General features: G+C 39.4%; 1 protein-coding gene across 6 annotated transcripts in view; it reads right to left on the bottom strand.

Annotated features, from left to right (window-relative positions):
- Nucleotides 1-13,555, bottom strand: part of LOC136873942 (transcription activator GAGA) — a 200,828-nt gene that overhangs the window by 88,678 nt on the left and 98,595 nt on the right. For all 6 annotated transcript variants that reach the window (XM_067147315.2, XM_067147317.2, XM_067147314.2 and 3 more), the window contains one exon: nucleotides 9,909-10,096. In XM_067147315.2, coding sequence (XP_067003416.2) covers nucleotides 9,909-10,096 — 188 coding nt within the window. The remainder of the gene's footprint in view (nucleotides 1-9,908; nucleotides 10,097-13,555) is intronic.

Here is a 13,555-nt window from a genome sequence, read left to right on the forward strand (position 1 = left end):
CAGCGAGCGCGTTTTCCAGCTGAGGTCAAGGTCGCGAATAACCGTAAATTCGGAAGTTTTGATATTTTTTCTCTTTTCAATTTAATCGTGATTAGTGACGGACATTATTGAATATAATGCATTCGAAAACTTGAGAATCGATACTTACCTTCGAAATAATATTCTCAAGTTCAACATAACCTTTAAAAGTCGATGTAGGCCATAGGCCTAATTTGTGCGGTAGATTTCCACAAAGGGATTTCGCCATCATGTTGGACGATTTTGTATCCAATGTGCTTTTATTTTACTAGATTAGAGAATTAAAAAATACTTGTGGTCGATTGTTTGGCTTAATGTTAATAGGTTTTTCGAACAGTTTGACCGATCAAAGTTGCTGAACTGAAAGAAGTTTCCCCGGTAAAACTGAATGTAAAGTTTCGAGACTTTTAAGTCGCGTACCGGTAATTAATGTTTGAAGCCGGCCCCGCGGTCGAACTTGCCTGCCTCTCACCCGGAGGACCCAGGTTCGATTCCCGGCCAGGTCAGACACTTTTACCTGGATATGAGGGCTGGTTCCAGGTTCACTCATTCTACGATTACCTTTAATTGAGGCGCTATTTAATGGTGAGATGGCAATCCCGGTCTACAGAGGTAGGAATAACGGCCGAGAGGATTCGTCACACTGACCATGCGTCACCTCGTAATCTGCAGGCGTTCGGACCGAGCAGCGGTCGCTTGGTAGGCGGAAGGCCCATTGAGGCTATAGTTTGGTTTAGGGGTGTTTGTAAGATTTTAAGTATAGATATTTTTTTTTTTTTGTGATGTTTAGCCAAATTGTTCATGGTTCATTCATTCCCGGATTTTCTGTTTTCCCGTGTTGTACGTTTTTTTTTCGGGGGTCCCTCCAAAAACGGAGAATCGAGGTTCCACTGTACTATGTCCAGATGGTTAATCCACTCAACAGCTTCTTGTGTTAGGTTGTGGAGCTTCTAAACACTCTGAGGGGACATTCGAGCACTATATGATCCATGGTTTGCTGCTCTTCACCACAGTCGCAATGAGGAGAGGACTTCCATCCCCACTTGTTCAGTATTGCTCTGTATCTTCCTTGGCCAGTCCTTATCCTATTCTGTACACACAGTAGTCGAGGTGAATGAAAGCCTGCAGGCTGCTCCCAAATAGTTTTAAGTAAATTATGATATGTGTTACGGAGATTTCCGTGGTAGTTAGAGGTGAAAGAAGGTGCGGGTGTGAACAGGTCTCAAGCTACGACATTAGAGTTCATGTAAAATTTAACACGGTTATATTTTCTTTATAAAATCAAAAAAATAACAAGCATGGCAGGTACAGAGTAGCAAGGCCACTATTCGAGAATGTACAATTACAGAGTTACCGGATGGGCTCCGAGAGCCAAACCCACAATACTTGAACAATTAGCCCAATTTTACAATATACAGGAATTCAACAAAGGGGCAGAAGACCCCAATCATGCCCAGGAGCACTTGCTCCAAAATTACACAGTAAAGCCTGCTCGAGGCACACAGAAATCAAATTTCAAAAGAGCAATACGCTCTCAATGTTCTGGCCTATAAAAGACCACACCAAACTTGACTTTCAAGCTGTCCTCTAAGGACATAAACACAGGGGTAAGATACCCAACCTACTGAGGCCTATTAAATGAGAAAAGATTAATTACATTGCCTCTAAACTACCAATTTGAGAGGAGGCGAACTGCACTCCTAATGCATTTGTTTAAAACCCTAATCTGGCTCTAGGCCACTAATGCAAGGGCTAATCCCATACTACAGAGGTGACTTTAGAAAAGAACAATTTACATTACATTAAGGAAGAATCGGTTGTGAGAAATAAGTTCACCTCAACACAATATGAGTGGGAGCTCGAGAGGGTTAAGCACTCTCTATCCCAATATGTAGCTTAAAGGATAGAATAAATACAAGGTATCTTTACATTTTAGGGAAAGTTACATGGTGGAAACGCTTCGGACCCGCCCCGAGAGCTAAACTGCTGAGCTAGCAAGAAAAGAAGTATTTATACGGCCATTACCTTATTGTTGAACTGCTGCCCGAAGAAAGAGGCGCTTCCCGCCCCCTGCTAAGTACTTTACATACTGGAAGATGGAACAGAAGTGGCCCAGAGACCCCAAAATCAGCAGTTTATATACTCTCGCGGAAAGTTCGAGGCGTTTCAGGGAAGAAAACACCCGCCCACAATCACTTTATTGGCTAGGGTACAGCAACATATCCCCTTTGGAGAAGATACACCTGATTGGTTAGAAATTAATTTTAAAAATTCGGGATTGGCTAAATACAAAACAAGGGGAAAGAAAGGGGTATACAGCCAACTTAAACAATAACAGAAAGAAATTTAACAAGAAACAAACTTTTGAAATAAAAATTTCTCCAAAAAACAGTTCTTTCACTTTGCACTAGGGTGCACTATTGTTGATCTTCAGTAGTGTCCTCTAGAAGAGAAAGTTCACCCTTCTTACAATAGGGAAACAAAAATGCGTCGAAAACGACCCAGTTCAGAAACTACAACATTTCCCAGTAGTGACATCTTCTGAGAAACTTGAAAATTAATACCGTAGATAAAGTTCAGACTTCCTCCAGCAGAGGAGTTTCAATTGGCGCAAATTTTAAATAAGCGGCGTGGAGGTGTACCGCCCGGTACAATATGTCAGGGAATTTTGGTTCTGCCATTGATTGTTAATATGTTGTTAATATGTTATCACTATTATTACGGTGATATTAATGACCCTTAATAACCTTGACTGCACCATTAGGTTCACTAAGAAGGACGAAATCAACAAGTCTTTAAACTTCTTGGACCTAAACTTGACCAGAGCCAATGATAATTTTATTTTTCAAATATACAGAAAGCCCACCACTGCTTCTTTGACAGTAAAGAACAAGACCATACATCCTCAATCTCAAAAAACATGCAAATTTCTACAGTTTAGTTTATCAAGCATTAAATGTTCCACTCTCTCTCTCTAACTGGAAAAAAGAATTCGATTACATAAAAGACTTGCAAAACTAAATGGCTTTAAACCTAACCTGATCAATAAGATTTTTTGGTAAAATAAAAAAAAGCCACAAATTTAAGTTCTGATAAGCCCATAAGAATAAATAGTGCCACATTCACCTTCACTAACCCGGCTATATACAGCATTACTAACCCGTTAAACAAGCATAATATCAGAATTGCCTACCGAACTCACAACACTAATCGGAACATATATTTTCATTCCAACTCGGTTAATGCTTCTCAGGACAAATTTTCGGACTCTGGTATTTAGACTTAAATGCCCCCAGTGCGAATTTTCTTATACCGGGCAAACTGGCCGTAGTTTTAGAACTAGATACTTGGAACATTATAACGCCTTAAAGCATAAAAAATACTTGGCTATGAGCAACCATACGAGGGATTCCGGCCACAATTATTCTACAATTGATCAGGATCTTCACATTATTAAATTAAATATGTAAATAAAAGCAGCTTAATGGCCGGATTTGAAAATTATATTTTTTTGGATCAACACTTTAATAATAATAATAATAATAATAATAATAATAATAATAATAATAATAATAATAATAATAATAATAATAATAATAATTTGAATGATGTCTCCAAGAACAATAGCCTGATAATTGAACAAGTCCCCAAGTTACTTGCTAATGTTGATATAAATAATAATTTCACGAAAATCTTCAATTATAAACCATTAAATATCCCTCCGGTCATAATAACAGCTTCTACCTTATCCCCTCCTCATGCCATGACTCCGCCGCCAACTTCTAGCGCTCTCATTGTTGAGCCTACCCCTCCCCTCCTGACTTGCTTTCCACCCAAGCTAGCACACCAATACAACACACGTGGCAACGGGCAGACGATTACCAGACCTCCTTGAGCGGCTAAGGCGACCAGTCACTGCTCTTCCAACATAAGGGGTAAGCGGTCTTAGACTCTCATTTTTTGGACACACTAATTTTTAAGGCACTGAGTACATCTTTTCTCTTTCATTTTTTCAGATTTCAATTCACGCTCATTGCGTCTTATTTTCTCCACCTATGACTTTGTTGATCTCCCAGTAGAAATTCGAGGACACCTGTTTTCGAGTTTAACCTATGTTTAAAGGAAATGGATATTTGCCTCTACATATACGCAGTTTCAGACGTGATCAATCCTGTGATGTGTTACTACTCCATTAGTCAACTACTATATGTGATTTTTTCACCCGACTCTCATGTCTATGCAATAGAGTGAGATTTGACTGGTGACTATTCTAATTACCTTCTTCATACCAATGAACATGGAATAATCATTTTTATGTACATAACATTTTTATTGATTGACTGATAGCAATATGATATCCTGTATGATTTTACTTACTTCACTATCAGCTCGTGTTTTATGTTTTAACCTACGTCAATACGATAGTAGTGTTCTTACTCTTAGCTATGTCGCACATTGTTAGAAGTTTTCACACTAGTTTTAAGGCTATTAATTGTCTCTAATGTAAACGTCGGATCTTAAGGAACCGTATACTTTAAGGTCACTAGGTTCGGGACCCTGACCAAACTTTAGGCTAAGGTTTATATTGGCTGATGATGCTTACGACAGTTAAGCGAAATATGTCCCAACTTTCAACACCAGTGTAATGTTTGTATCCTAAATATAAGGACTGATAGTACTGGAAAGGTGGTGTATATTATTGTTCTTATTTTAATGTTTATAATTTAAAAAATAATCAGAAATAGTGTTGAATCCACAGTTTTGGGGTTGCTGAGTTTAACAGTGACACTCCAAGTTCATTTCCCTTTGTGGTAAGGGTGAGTGAGATATAAAAATAATGAAAAATAGTGTCGAATCCATTGTTTTCGGGGTCATCGAGATGAATAGCGACACTCCAGATTTTTTTATATCTCCAAGCTCAGCTCCCTTTGTGCTGGGGTGATGGAGGAGTGACATACAAAAATACCATAATCGAAAATAGTGTTGAATCCATAGTTTTCGGGGTCGCTGAGGTGAATTGTGACACTCCGTATTTTTAAAGTCAAAGTTCAGCCCCCTTTGCGGGGGGGGGGGGGGGGGGGGTGAACGGGCAGTGAGATAATAAAAATAATTGAATATAGTGTCGAATCCACAGTTTTCGGGGTCGCAGAGTTTAATAGTGACACTCTGGATTTTTATAAGTCCAAGTTCAGCCCTTTGTGGTAGGGGGTGAGGGTGAGTGAGATAAATAGTGACACTCCATAATTTTTATAAGTCCAAGTTCAGCCCCCTTTGTAGTGGGGGGTGAAGAGGGAGTGAGATATAAAAATAATTGAAAATAGTGTTGAACCAATAGTTTTCGGGGTCGCTGAGATAAATAGTGACACTCCAAAATTTTTATAAGTCCAAGTTCAGCACCTTTTGTTTTTTGTTTTTTTGCTATTTGTTTTACGTCGCACCGACACAGATATGTCTTATGGCGACGATGGGATAGGAAAGGCCAAGGAAGTGGAAGGAAGCACCCGTGGCCTTAACTGAGGTACAGCCCCGGCATTAGCCTGGTGTGAAAATGGGAAACCACAGGAAAACCATCTTCAGGGCTGCCGATAGTGGGGCTCGAACCCACTATCTCCCGATTACTGGATACTGGCCGCACTTAAGCAACTGCAGCTATCGAGCTCGGTAGCCCCCTTTGTAGTGGGGGGTGAAGGGGGAGTGAGATATAAAAATAATCAAAAATAGTGTTGAATCCAAAATTTAAGGTGTCACTGAGATGCACAGTTTCACTTCGGATTTTTTAAAAGTCCGAGCCTTGATTGGCAGAGGAGTGGGAAGGGGTGAAGAAAAGAAAATGTCCAAATGACCAAAATTATGGATGTTTGTGTGTATGTTCCAGCATAGCTGTTAACTAAACTTGGTACAAATATTACCTACTATCTGAAAAAATTAGTGTGGGGGCAAGACACTCCTAGAAGCCTTAGGGAAAGGGGCAAAATACAATTGTTACGGGGTTACCCGTGGAATGCAGAGGTGAAAGAAGGTGCGGGCTGGAATGGGTCTAACTACAATGCTGAGAAATGAATCAAAATTTCATTAAAGGTTATATTTTCAAAAAAAACTTTAACAGATAACAAGTCAACAACAAGCCAATAATCAGGTACAAGGTATAATTTTACCAACGAAACATAAGTTTCGGGGACTTTACAAGGTCTGGGCTTCGAGCCCCAATTTTACAATCCTTGAGCTACTAGCCCAACTTTACCAAGGCACACATTTGATCAAAGGGAAGAAAACCCCTTCATTCAAGTAGCATTAGCTCCAACAACTATATCGAGCCTCCTGGAGGCACTTTTACCACATCAGAAAGAGCTGACCCGCTCTCAATTTTCTGAGCCTATCAAAGGCCACAACAAACTTTACTATCAACTGCCCTCAAGGCACACTTACAAAGAAACAGGGGTATCTTGTACCCAACCTACTGGGCCTTCACTGAAAAAGAATAGGTTAAGAAAATGGCCCAAACTGCAAAACAGAATGGAGGCGTGAATTTGCACTCCTAGATGAAACTTCTTAAAACCTAAGAGGCGCAAGGCCAATGAAACAGGGGCTATCCCCAGACTATGGAGGTGAGTCGTACACAGAGAAAATTTAACACATTAACCCGTAGAGAACCAGACAACGATATATTGTTGTTTCGTATATACGCGTAAAGTGCCAACAACGATATATCGTTGTTTGGATAGCGCGCAATTCTATACAAGTTATTACAACTTGGGCCGTCAGATTGCAACATCTTATGTGTCGAGTCCATAGATAATTGTCATTAGATTTTACCTACGCCGCTAGATAGTGCGTAAATTCATTCGCTATCATGCACTGAATTTCTAAATTCCATGTTCATCTACGACGTATGATCTCCATGCCGCATGAGTAAAATGGCGACTAGCGGGAGAAGTTATTTTGTTAACGATGACGAACTGGCTGTATATCTTAATACTTTTTAGTGAAGAAGAGGATGATGAAGACTCTGATGAGGAATTCATTCCTGCAACAAGTGAGGAAGGGTAAAGTGAAAGTGTTATTGGGACTGATAACAGCGAGTTTTCTGTAAACACTCAACCACGTGCTCATTGTCCGAATGTAAACATTGGAAGTGGTAATGACCGTCTGAATGACAGTACTGATGATGATGACGGCTGTAACAATATCCAACAGCAACAATTTCTTGTGTTCCATGAAATTCAATTAGGTCAAGGTGCAAATTATCAACCCTAACCTGATTATTATGATACTCCTAGCCCGAGACACGCCCCTTCGTCAGACGCAAACCTATAGCGTATTTTTATTTTATTTTTCACGGCTCAATTATTGAATCTCATAACTACAGAGACAAGCAGATATGAGAAATCATGTCTTGTCACCATACGCCAGAGCACAGCAGTGGCGCCTGGTTACATTGACTGAAATGAAGGCTTTCATTGCTGTTTTGTTGGAAATGGGTATAACTACAAGGCCGAGCATATTTTCTTATTGGGTCAAAAACTCCCGTTATATTCCGTGGTTTGGAAATATGTTCTCAAGAAACAAATTCCAATTGATCTTGAGATTCTTTCATCTTGTGAATAATGATAATGTATCACCATCTGGTCACCGTGACTACAACCCATGTGCCAGGTTCGATCTCATTATTGAACATGTCAATTGTATATTACGATACCATTGTACATAACTCTTAAACTATTGAAGATAAAAATGTAAAACTTTACATGTTTATTCATCTAAAATAGGACATTTCAAAGAAGTCATCAATATTTACCGTTGAGTTGAATTTTCTGTTTTTTTCTGTTTTGTTTCTGATTTTTAATTTTTGGTGTTTTGAAATTGTTTGGAAAATATTTTTTTTCAAAATATCCAAGAGCATTTTATTGCTGTAACTTAGTTCAGCAGTAAGAATGTCTTCTTGGAAACATTTAATAAAAATTTCAAGTCATATTTATAATATTTGTGAACTATACAGTCCAGAGAGTGAGAACCTGCAAAATTCTCTAAATCTGTCTGGCACTCTTGGCATACTGTGAGCAACCGGGCCTGGCACTAAGAGGGTTAAGGAAGAGTAGAAAAACGGTTTCGAAAACGCAGTCACCTCAAATCAAAAGGAAGGGGAGCTCGAGAGGATAAAGCACTCTCTATCCCCGATTTACAGTTAAAGATATGTGAAGTTTTACAAAATTTTACATGTTTAAGAGATAGGTTACATAATAAAAAGGTTTCGGACCTTCCCCGAGGGTTAAACTGCTGAGCTAGCAAGAAATAAAGATGTTAAATGGCCATTACCTTGTTGAAGAGCTGCTGCCCGAAGGAAGAGGCGCTACCCGCCCCCTGCTACACGTCCATACACTAAGCTAAATGTTGATGATGTGGCCGAGAGACAAGAAAATCAGCAGTTTTTATACCCTTGTGGAAGATTCGAGACCTTTCATGAATAATCAAGCCACACCCTCTTTGTTTATTGGTCCGTCTTGAAAATACACTCAAAGTCGGAGAAGAAATACATGATTGGTCAAAAATTAATTACAGAAATTCTGGATTGGCTCAATTCAAAACTGGCGGAAAGAAAAGATTAATATTGCCAACCCACAAATGAAAGAACGAAATTTAGTAAGGAACAAACTTATGAATACAAAATTTCTTCAAATAAAGTTCTTCCACTTCGCACCAGGGTGCATGGTCATAGGTTTTTAGTAGAGACATCTATAAGAGAATGTCCACACTTCTTGATCAATAGAAACAAAACAAGTTGAACTCCACACAGTACTGACAACTTCGTAATCACAAAATTTACGGTAGTGACATCTTCTGAGAAAACTTATGAGTTGATACAGTTGTTAAAGTTCAGAGTTTCTCCTGTAGGGGAGTACTTTAAGGTGGAAATTCAAATGTGTGGCGTAGAGGTGTATCAGCCGGTACAATAATTATAACTAAAAACGAATGACATCATCACATGTACATGATGATCGTTGTCATGCTGTCTGACGTGCCTGTTTTCTCCATTGATTGCAGTGATACCAAAGGATCCTCGCACATCCTCACTGTGCACTCGGTCAGAACACCGGTAGACCATCACACCATTCACATCTCTGTGGCTTGAATTTGCTGATTGTGTTCCTTCTGCCATGCCCAATATTCAGAACCATACATAAGGGCAGGTCTGACAACCAACCTGTAGATCTTCCCTTTAAACTTTACAGGGATTCTTTTATTGCTTGAAGTCAGCATCAATTGTGACACTGGTGGTAATTACAGAGCCAAGAGACTTGAAGGTATCATCATCAGTAACCTGCTGGCTAGGACAAAACAGCTCTGGCTCTGTGAAGTTCCAGAACATGTATTCTGTTTTCTTACGGCTGATCCTCACTCCGTTTCTTTCCAATGAGGCTCTCTATCGGCCTACGGCTGCCTCGATCTCTTGATGCATTTTGCTAATCAGAACAATATCATGCACGTATAGCATGACAGACCCGGAATTAGCTGCTCTGTCAGTAGTTTATGACAGAGTTGGACTTGGCGTTAATCCCTGCGCACACTTTCTGAATCAGCCTCACATAGGCTTTCTTCAGATCAATGAGCAGCATGTGAAGTTCCATGTGCGGCATATAGTGTTTCTCCGTCAAGATCTGGAGAGTGTGAATTGCAAGGCTGGTTGACATAATAGATGTCAAACTACACTAATTCGGATTAGTGTTGGCAATATTCCTGATGCTATTTGCAATGGCACATTCCAAAAATTTGAGTGCGGGAAGTGAGTTTGACACCCGTGTAGTTCGACTGATGTGATGAAACCAGACACAGTGATATGGCATAACCACTGACATTGTGTTTCAATTACAATGTGTCCTAACATACCAACTTGCCTGTGACAGCTTGGACTGCAGCTTGGACTCTCTCTCCAGAGTGTTCTTGCCTTGTGATTGTCATTGCAACTCCCTGAGCTCGAGCACGCACATATAAAGTAGAACGGGGAATACGATGAGCAGCAGCTGTTTCCACAAGTGAACGTCCAGCTCGCAAGTCATCAAGAGCAGCCAGTAACATAGCTTCACTGAAATCAAATAAAAACAACTATATTCCAAATATCACCTTCACAAGAGAAGTGACAGAAGTCAAAATAGTGTGATTCTGTATACAGTTTTAAAGATAGGTAACGCTCAGTGATGGGAAAAGTACTCAATAAAAGTAAATGGACTCAATTACTGTTACCTGAGAAAAAATTTACTCAGTCACAATTACTAATTACTTTTTCAACAAGTAACCAGTAAAATTATTATTACAAATACAATTACTTCACAGAACACAACTCTTTAGGGAATAACTGACATTCTTTTCATAGGGGGAATGGAATGATTCCAAAGTTTGCAAGTTAATGCATTACGGTTTTTTTTTTTTTTTTTTAAGCATACAGATGTAACGTGGCTATCATCACTAAATGAGACTAAATAAACTTTCATATTTTTTTGCTCCCAAGCAATGTTTACATACCATATTTGTGTTTTCATTACTTTCAGCATAACTAATTAACCCATTCAATGCCAAACCCGTATATAATTATTCTCATAAACCCATATATATATGTTTTGGTGCAGTGCATTGTGTACTTCACCGATCTCATAAATGAAAGGGGTATAGTGTCATGCTTTGAAATTCCGTGGAAATGCTCAAAGAAGTTCTGTACGGCAGACATACCACTCCATTTCACGTGTTTTGAAAGCGATCTGATGTTATTTCAGCTTCGTTGGAGTGGAACATCTTTCCCGTCAATGTGTAGCCATCATGGCGTCTTGAAGTATACATTCATCTCTTGTTGACGAAGAAATGGAATGTTTCCTCATAAATAATGATTCTGGAGAGCTATATTTTGATAATAAAGATGGAGAATATATAGGGGGTGAGAAAGTGCGAGACAAAGTAGTAATGATGAATCTCATGCAGAATTGTCATCCCCTCCTCAAATGAATTATTTTTTCCCCAAATGTTAAAGATTTTGATAATACCAGTTCTCGGATCAACAATTTTTTATTATATATCAGTAATAATATCACTGAGCGGAGTAGCTGTGCATGTTAACATGCTATGGCTATGGAGCCAAGCTCTGCATTTGGCACGCGAGTGGGTTCAAACCCCACCATCAGCTGTCCTGAGATTTTTTTTTTTTTTTTTTTTTTTTGAACTCCCAAGCAAATGCCAGGAGAGTTCCCTATTCATAAGCCACAGCTGATTCCTTCCACTTCCTTACCCAGTTTTATTCACCATCATTCATTTCATGTTCTTATCTTCTCAACTGAGGTTTGCATCAGGAAGGGCATCCGGCCATACAAATATGGTGTAAAATATAATCTCACTTCATCCCCGACCCCGTATTGGGCTTTGGGGCTAAGGGGGCAATATGCATTCCGTTATTATTTTCAGTAAAAATTTATCTCTAAAAGTGTTTCTTCCTAAAAAAAAAAAAGCCCAGAAGGTTTCCCTGGTCATCAAAACTCAGCAGTGAAGAGGTTAAAAATATTTATTCAAATAGGAGAATGGAAATTCCTTATCCCTTTTGCTGCTACATGTTCATTCTGGCTCCATTCTTGATCACGTACCCTTGTGAGTGGGGTTGGTATGGTAACATCCATGGTATCCGCTGACTGTCATACAAAGCGACTAAAAGGGGGACCAGGAACACTCAACTTTGGAGCGTGGGTTGGCAACCCGCTAGCTGAGTCTGACAAGGCTTCAACTTACTTGTGTCAGGCTCCTCAGTTCCATCTTTCCTACCTGACCTCCCTTGGGCAATTCTTATTCTTTCCCGACCCCTCAGTATTAGCTTTCTGAGGCGTAATGATTCTCATTTTACTTCTTTCGTGGTCTTTCCCCCCCCCCCCCCTTTTTTTTTTTTTTTTTTTTTTTTGCTGATACCTTCATATTTCAAAATGTTGGTCCTCTTCCATTTTCCTTCTGGTTAGTCATAACGTCATAACAGAGGATGGTTGCCCAGTTGTACTTCCTCTTAAAACCACCACCACCACCGAGGTATGTATATGACAAGCAGATTAGGGAAGATGTAGGATGTAGTAGTTACATGACCTGAACAATATCAACAATGTCCATATATTATCAATAAAGTTTCATACTACATTGTATAGGACCCACACCAGTATAATTTGATATGAGAACTGGAAAAGATCCAAACGAAAGCAACACGATTATTTCAGAGTGATTTCTGATAAAAGAGTAGTGTTATAGAAATGTTGCAAAATCCAGACTGGGAAGACATGGAGTAAGAAGAGCTGTTCGACTAAGCACTATGTAATACCAATATAGTGGTCCGTTACTGGACATTATAAATTTTCCTGGATGCATCAATTTTTGGTAAAGAGACAAAGTCTCTCATAGTGCATTGGCACTGCCGGTGGCTCCAAGTAGCCTACGTAGTGGCCTTCACGGTATGCACTAGCCAGCGTCTTTGTAGGTGTGCTAGGTACCAACTGATGAGCCCAGCCTAGCACACGAGGGCGAAACGCTGGTAACTAGGAATGAGTTAGCTGGAAAATTTATAATGTCCAATAACGGACCACTATATTGATTTATTATAAATTTACTCATTCGGGACAAATATTTCAGATTCCCTATGGGAATCAACATCTATATCATCTGATAGCCAAGGAAGCATCAATTTTTGGTAAAGAGACAAAGTCTCTCATAGTGCATTGGCACTGCCAGTGGCTCCAAGTAGCCTATGTAGTGGCCTCCACGGTATGCACTAGCCAGCATCTTGGTGGGTGTGCTAGGTACCAACTGATGAGCCCAGCCTAGCACACGAGGGCAAAATGCTGGCAACCAGGAATGAGTTAGCTGGAAAATTTATAATGTCCAATAACGGACCACTATATTGGTATTATAAATTTACTCATTCGGGACAAATATTTCAGATTCCCTATGGGAATGAACATCTATATCATAAGCAGTATGTACCGAGTTATCAAGGAATAGATGGCATGGAATGACATTAGTAACGAATAAGCCTGAGTTATGAAAGATCATATTATGAAGAAAAGGTTGCCCACAGGTTCAAGAGGACAACCTGGGGCAAATATTAATTTATAGGAAGAGGAATTAGGGATTGGGATAATTATCAAGGGAAATGTTTGATAAATTTCCAAGTTCTTTGAAATCATTTAAGTAAAGACTAGGTAACCAACTGATTGGGAATCTGTCACTTGGGTGACAGCCCTAAATGTAGATCAATGATGATAATTGATTAATTGAATCCTCTGCCTAACACTTCCACACTTCTACAGGAATCTCAACTGGTCTAACAGTCTTACCATTTTTCATTTTTCTTATTGCCTGATACACTTCCTTTGTACTTATTCCCTCATTTGGTTCACCTTCTTCCTGGATCACTCTTACATCTTCTTCATTTAGTAGCTTTTCAAAGTACTCTCTCCATCGATGCTTGATCATGATCTGGTCTGTTAATACCAGTACCTTGCTACAACCACCTTTCATCCGTTCGAGT

This window comes from Anabrus simplex, chromosome 5 (genome assembly GCF_040414725.1).
Source record: "Anabrus simplex isolate iqAnaSimp1 chromosome 5, ASM4041472v1, whole genome shotgun sequence".
Classification (NCBI taxonomy): Eukaryota; Metazoa; Arthropoda; class Insecta; order Orthoptera; family Tettigoniidae; genus Anabrus; species Anabrus simplex.